The sequence below is a fragment of the Aythya marila genome (assembly GCF_965140915.1).
Source record: "Aythya marila genome assembly, chromosome: 18".
Lineage (NCBI taxonomy): Eukaryota > Metazoa > Chordata > Aves > Anseriformes > Anatidae > Aythya > Aythya marila.
Window position 1 is genome coordinate 9,116,276 of NC_139059.1, and position 7,459 is coordinate 9,123,734.

At 53.9% G+C, this 7,459-nt stretch overlaps 1 protein-coding gene across 1 annotated transcript; it reads right to left on the reverse strand.

Annotated features, from left to right (window-relative positions):
- Positions 1-1,152: 1,152 nt before the first annotated feature.
- Positions 1,153-5,493, reverse strand: LOC309885211 (melanin-concentrating hormone receptor 1-like; the record flags this gene model as incomplete). Its single annotated transcript, XM_082774919.1, has 2 exons — positions 1,153-2,295; positions 5,436-5,493. The coding sequence occupies 2 exons, from the start codon at positions 5,491-5,493 to the stop codon at positions 1,247-1,249; spliced, it is 1,107 nt and encodes a 368-aa protein (XP_082631045.1). The 3' UTR covers positions 1,153-1,246.
- Between the last annotated feature and the right edge of the window lie 1,966 nt (positions 5,494-7,459).

The window sequence follows — 7,459 nt, forward strand, 5'->3', positions numbered from 1 at the left end:
CAGCGTGAAACCAGAAGTGTGGTAACAAATTCTTCTGTGCTGTGAGATGTTTTTAATGCCTTTTTATATTAAATTAATCTGCAACAAACAGCTCCTCCATGTTTGACAAGGTGTTTAACAATGCCTGCACTATTCCCCAGGAGTCTCAATCAGTGTAATCCCCTGCCTCTAGCTGATCTGTGCTGGCTTTTCTCTAGTCTTTGTAAAGAGCAAAGCAATTTCCTAATCTTCAACTGTTAAAGCCTCATATGCAAACTAGACATTTAATTTTCCCTCTAACTTTTCTTAAAGCATTTTTTTTTATTTTGAAGAAGCTGTGTAAGCAACTCTGCTTCCTCTGAGCTGCCTTTCCACATCTTCTTGATCCACAGACCTCTGCCCGCTGTGTTTTACAGAGTCAGGTTTAAAGCCCTGTACCTGGGGTTCCCTGATGGCCATGCAGACTGCGAGGCACGAGCAGCAGGAGGAACTAGCAGTGTGAAAATCGGCTCATTGGCATGAAAAGCCACAAGTCTGGTGTTAGCAGCAGTAGTTCTGAGAATTGCTCGCAGTCCCTTGAAGCAGTGCAATTTCTATCTGCCTGATTTTGCTTGAAATAGTTAGGATTAGCGTCAAAATTAGCCAGTTTCTGAAAGTACCTTGGTTGCCAAACAATACAACCACTGGAGGCAGATGGTGCCGGACCAAAAGGCCAAGCAGGCAGACCTAGGTGAGACACCTGGCCCCAAAATTGCTCTCACTTCAATTTGCTTCCAGGATATGAGCACAGGCATCGAAGTCCCCAGCTCAAATGCAGAGAACAAGTACACAAAGTTGTATTTTGAAGGCTCGAGTTTTGAATCCAGAGGCTCCACATTGTCATGGTGCTTAGAACACCGGCCATGCCAAAAAGCGGGGAGTCTTTGGGCAGTGCTGTTGGTAGAGGTTTTGCTCTTCCAGGGCGACATTCCCCCTTGAAATTCTTCTGTCCTTTCTCTCTTTTCCATTCATCCTCTCTGGGGGCCCGAAGTCTTGTGTGACAGAAGAGCCCTGCTGTGCAGGGGTGGAAAGAAGCAGCGGCGTGCAGCATCTGGGAAACCCAGGGCAGCGGAGGAGCAGAGCCCTGCGATGGAGAAGGGAGGCACCTGGACTCCTGAGGTGGAAGCCTGGAGTTACACGCTTCACCAAGAACTGCCTGAAGCTGCTGCTCCGCCTAGCAGAAGCATACAGATTGGAAAGCTTTCTGCTGTGGTGACTTCAGTGTCCCCTAGTGAACAGCCACGGTCACGGGCAGTGAACGTGGGGAAAAGTCCTCCAGAAACTGGGTCTGCTGAGTGGATTCTGGCGCCAGTTTTAGGCATACGCTGGCATCTGTCATGCTGTTGTTGTTGACGGAGCTGCTGTTGCGACATGGCTCTTTTGCGGGGCGGATGGCCACTAAGAACTGGCGCTTGAAGGTCTCGCTGAGGGTAATGTAGAGGAAGGGGTTGAGGCAGCTGTTGGCGTAGCCCAAGCTTATGGCAAAGTTGTAGGCGTAAAAGAAGGCCATGGACGGGGTGTCAATGCCGAGGTGAACCAGCTGGAGGATGTAGAAGGGGGCCCAGCAAATGAAAAAGGCAGAGCAGATGGCAACCGCCATGCGGGTGACTTTCTTGGTACGTACCCGGAGGCTCCTCTGGGGCAATGGGACCACGGTGGTGGCCATGTGCTGCAGGATCTTGAAGTAGACCACACAGATTACAATCAACGGCACGGCAAACGCCAGCATGAACTGGTAGAGGGTGAACCAGTAAATATCAGTCTCTTGGTTGGGAAGCAGGAGAGCGCAGCGGACAGTCCCATCCTCTAGAGGCATAAGGCCTGCGTACATCCACACGGGAATGATCGTCAGGAAGGAGAGCAGCCACACCAAGCAGATAACGAGAGCTGCAACACAGGGAGTCCGGACGTAGGTGGATTTTAGAGGGTAGACCGTGGCCAGATAACGGTCCAGGGTCATCACCGTGAGGATGTTGGTGCTGGTGATCTGACTGTTGGTGTCCAGGGCAGTGATGATGGTGCACAGGGGAGCTCCAAAGTACCACGAGCCATTGCCTAGGAGCTGGTGGATGAGGAAGGGCATGCCCAAGAGGAAGAGGAGATCCACAATGGAGAGGTTGAAGATGAAAATGTCAGGCACGGTCTGCTTGCACTTCAGCTTCTTCTTCTTGACAATAGTGTAGATGACGATGAGGTTCCCCACGATGCCCAGGAAGCAGATGATGCTGAAGAGACTGGGCATGATCACGTTGGTGTACGGTGCTGGCTTCTCTGCTACTGCCAAAACAAACCAAAATCATCAGTGCAACCCAGAGACCACCTCAAGATATGTCTGCTTGCCCTGTTTTGGATCTGGATCCCCCTCGAAGACATAGCCTGGAGAGATGTTAAAGACCCTCTGCTGTCCTTGAGGAAGCTTAGCTGAGGGTGTGACACCTCCTCCCTGCTGTGCAGGGCATGCAGCACCCCCCACCCCACCCCAAGTCTTACTGGCTCTGTAGGCATCTTTCCTCAGCTCTCCTGACGTATTTCAGTCCTGCCCTGAAACAACCCCGGCCTTGCTGGGGGCTGACATCAGGCTGGTCTGCCTCTGCTCCTGCCAGCACTCCCCAGGGAACTGATAGTGACTTTCCTGGGAATATTGGATGTCCACCCTGTTTGGAAGGCGGTGCACGGGGCAGCTTTGCACACAGGAGAAGCAAGCCTCTACCTGGGTGCCGAAAGCCAGATACAGCGGACAATCAGGCTGCTGTCAGTAAACTTCAGTTTGTCTGTCGGGTGGTTTATCTGTTGTTCAGTACGAGACAAAGTTCATTGACCGTTCTGGCACGTAACTAATGCTTATCTAAATGGGGAGATCTGGGACCGTACTGCAGCTGTGGCCCAGCAGGATTAGGCTGGAGCACGCCTCTTTCCTGGCCTCCTTCCCTGCCCCTCTCCCTTCCTCTAGGTTCCGTGTAGAAGAAATCCAGGTGGGGGGGGCAGGCAGGGTTTGGAGTAGGTTTCAGCGTGGTCCTAAATCAGGGAATGCCCCACCTCTACAAGGAGCAAAAACACGTCTTAAAGCTGCTCTCTCTGGGTTGTGGATGTGGGTGGATTTCCAAGGCAGAATTATTGCCTGATAGCACTTGGCTTATCAGCACCAATACTTAAATATTGCTTGTTGAGGTGAGAGACCCAGACATAATCAGTCACGTTCTCCTCATCCCTACCAGGGTTTAAAATCACACCGAAGCCACGAGCCCGCAGTGCCAACCAACAGATTTCTGCTCTTGTGCCCATCGGGTTGTATCTGAGGCACTGCTCGAGGTGCTCTGCGTTGTGCAAGTGCCACGTGTGCGGTGTGAGTCCCAAATCACCCTGCTCAGCTGAGGCAAGCCTCGTTGCATCTCATTACTCCCTTCCTTCCTCTGGGACCTGTTTTATTGTTTTTAGGGGAAGGCTTTGTGTGAGTAATTTGTGTGGCTGTTACGAAGACATGCGTGACAGCCCCAGAGCCTTTCATTGAGTCGCAGATGATTCAAAGTGATTGGAAACGCTTGTCAGTTCCTCTACTATTGCTTCTCAGCAGCCTCCACCTGTAGGAGTGAGCTCAGCTCCTCCAGCGTAACTGAGGGAAATACTGGAAAGGAGATGAAGTGAGACAAGATACTCCTAAAGCGTTCACTGCCAAAGTGGTGTCTGTTCGGGGTGCTATTTGCTGACACCTACAATTCTTGAGTACAAATGTCTGCGGATTTACTTTGGTGTGCCAGATGAGCTTGATTGAGTTGGCAAAATAACTGAGGCTGCACCACTGGTCTGGCCCTTGGCTGGAGAAGTGTGTGTGTGTCCTAGTACCCCTGCGTGGTGTTTCAGAGCTCCTAGCAGTGGGGCATGAGCTGCCGCTGCCCCATGTTTCTGCCACTAGGACACAGTTAGCATAGGTGTACACGAGGGCAGGCTCCAGCAGAGCTGTTGCTGTGCCACTTGGTCTGAAAGCTTTCGTGCCGAGGGCAGATCAGCCAGCGGGGCACAGAGCAGGACTGCCAGGGGCCTGAAGGTAAAGGTGAAAGCCAGTCAGGGGAAACAAGCCTGGTCTGGGCTACGTGGGGGAGTTAATGGTCCTTGTTCCTCCTGGCTGCTCTTCAATGCAAGGAAATGCCCCCTGATAAGTGGCTATCGATAGCTAAGTGTTATCAGCATCCTACTGGGACCTGATGCTTACTCTTCAGCATCCGGCTTGTGCATCCCCTGAACAGACAGGCAGGTCTCACACCTGAATGCTGGGGGATGCCAAATGCGGTTCTGCTATTCTGTGGGTGGCTGCTGGGAGCTCTGCTCGCCCTTCTTTTAGCCCCAAACTTTGCTGAGAACGTGGTGGGAGTGGATTATATGATTCAAGTGTGAAGGCTGCTGCTTTAGCTGAAAATTGGGACAAAATGACCCTTTTTTGCAGTGTAATAGCAGTGCTCACGGTGACCCTGTAAGGTTTCAAGTGAGCTCAGCTGGCCTTAGAGCGAAGTGTGTGCAGGCCCGAGGGCTGTGCGTGGAAGGCAGCTGTGTGTAGTGCTGTAGCAGCTTGCCTGATGTCGGTGTTCATACAGGCAGGAGTTTCAAGCGTTATTAGCTGGAGGCTAGCATGAAGCTGGAGTTTGCGTGTGTATTATGGGATGGAGTGAGAAGTAGATGATTGTCAAATACTCAGAAAGTTCTCTCATCTCAAGAACAAAGAGGCTTTAGAAACGATTGAATCTGAATTTTCAATGCTGCTTCTGTGCGGATCCGAGTGTCTGTTTGTACACAGAAGCAGCTACTCTGAGGCATTGATTTCTCCTTGCCTGGAGGCTTGTGGCTGCCCTGCTGCTCCTGAAAAGCCCCAGAAGGGACCGCACTGTGTGAACTCAGCGAGGACCAGCATTCATCTTTTATCCAAAAGTGATTGTTGTCCTCAGCCATGCCCCGACACATAGCGAGCTGCGTCCTCGGTGCCTTTCAGGAGGAAACACCACAACCCTACTTTTAGGTTCTATAGGACCCATGGAGGGAGAAGACACAAAAGTCCCCTTGCAGCCACCTTCTGGGGGGGTCTTCCACCACCTTGTACCCTTCAGGGCCGCCCTGCCCGCCCCTCCACCATCGACCTGAGCGGAGAGAACAGGAGGCTGCGGGGGGATGCTCTCTGCTCCCCTCCCTGCTGGTTCTCTGCTCCTGCCTCCCCTCCCCGGAGGCCGGCGGGGCTCCAGCCTCCCCTCCCTGCCTCCGAGGCCCGGAGGCTGCGGGGCCAGGCGGTGCCGGAGGCCGGGGCCCGGAGCTGTCCCCCCGCCGGTGCTGAAGGCTCCCGGCCTCCGAGAGGTGCGAGGCCGGGCAGCCTCCGCGGGACCCCATCCCCGGGACCCCATCCCCGGGACCTCTCCCCCTCTTTCCCCCCTTCTCACCTGAGCCGTTCCGAGCCTCCGGCGCGGAGAAGTTCCTCGAGGAGTTACCGGGGGCCATGGCACCGGGCGAGGCGGTGGCCTCGGGGGCTCGGCGGAGGCGCCGGGGTCCGTCCTGCGGGAGGCTGAGGCTGAAGCTGAGGCTCGGCAGCGCTGCTCTCCGCTCGCCCGCCCCGCCGAGCCCGAAGCAGGTACTGACAGCGAGGAGCAGCCGAGCCGGCGGCGGCTGGGAGGTGCCCAGAGGACGCCGAGGGGCAGCCGAGGGTCGCCGGCTCCCAGCCCAGCTCTGGCCGCTGCCTCCCGACGGCTGCGCCGAGCGCCCCTTCGCATCGCTCTCCTGCAGCCCCCCCGACGGCCGGCTGGGGCTCGCAGCCTCCCGTGCCAGCCAGCCTCCTCTCGCTGGCGTCAGGAGGAGAGGAGGACCGGCTTTTGCCTTTTAAGCAGCTCGGCTCCCTCGCCTTTCGCCGTGGGTTTTCCTCTCGCAGACGCACGTGGCCCTTTTCGGCCCTGAGTCATAGGCGAGGCCCCGCCAGTGGGGCTGGGGGGTGTCAGGGCACCAGGTCGCCCTCCAAAAGCTGTTGTTTTGACCTCCTCACCCCTCTGCCTCTCATTCCCACCTGAGGTTCTTCACTTGTAATTAATCCTCTGCTGTTTTCTGCTCTTACAGCTCATTTGTTTCCTAGCTCCAGAACTCAGCTTGATCTCTAGCTCAGGTTTTGTTTGTGCTCCCCTCCTTTTGGCCTCCAAAATACCAGGCAAGAACCCTCCCCCTGAGTTTTGAGAGAGTGCCCTGCTCTGGGTGCAGTGTCAGAGCAGCAGCCTGCACTTTCTGTGGCTCTGAGCTGATGATTTTGTCATGCTTCCTGCCTGCTGTCAGTCCATGGGCTGCACTCCTCCGTTATGGTTTGATATATCACCTGTTGCCATCGGATCGTTCTGTACCTCCAAATGTTTCCTGCACTGAAGAAGTGTGGTGTCGTGTCAAAAGTCTGCAAGAAAACCGGCAGCAACAGGCAGCTTTCTCTGTGGTTTAGTGCGGTGTAAGGGATTAGGTTTACTTCATAAAAACTTAGATCTCTGCCCGGAAATTTCCTTTCCTTCCCTCTCTCTGTAGTACCAAAGGCTGACACCAGCTGTAGGAACCATTTTTTATTTTATTGTGGGGGGGCTTTGCAAGTCTGTATCAATCAGGACCAGAAGTGACACCTACCATTAAAAATGAGGCCCCGTGTACGTGCTAGCAACAAGCCCAGCATGGGCTGTGAGTCAGGTTTGACAGCAGCAAATCTGACAGACAGTGCGGGCCTTTCACCACGTCAGCCGAAGCCGTTCATCATTATTAGGTTGTCCTCTAGTGGACCGCCGGGTAGACAGAGACCTGCAGCGTGCTTTGCCTGGGCTCTGAAGAACTGGAGACAGGATGGGGCCAGTTCATCGTTTATATTACATGAGGGGGTTTTAGTGAATCTCCTGGGTTACTGTGTCAGTGATTTGCCCGGCAGGTTTCTCCCCAGCAGATAGCCGTGGTGTGTAAGGCAGTTCTGAACCCACACAGCCCGTGGGAAAGGCGGCGTTTCTCAGTCACAGAATATTTTCTTAATACCCTTTCCCTTTTACATCTTGGGTAAATCTTAGTGCTCATCTGTCTGGGGTTACTGCTGCCAAACAAGCCGCCGTTTGTGCATCGGGATGATGGAGTTAAGGCAGGAGAGCTGTTGGGAACAGGGAGTAGTCATCTGCAGCGAGTGCCTTTGTGTGATTATGCCTAATCCAGTCCTGAAGTGCAGAGATTGCATGGGAAACGGGTGGGCTGCTGCTATTCCAAACGTTTTCCCTGCACAGACAGGCTCCTACTCCCTTTCTTGGGAGAGGAACTGCCTTTCTTTCAGCTTTCAAAGCAAGAACCTGCCGTTTAACCTTAGCAGTTCCTAAGCAGCGTTATTTTTAATTTGCATCCTCGAGTATTGTTCATCTGTGAAACCGCCTGGCGTGTGAGGGGAGCTGTAATTCCTCCTTGTCAGCTGTAG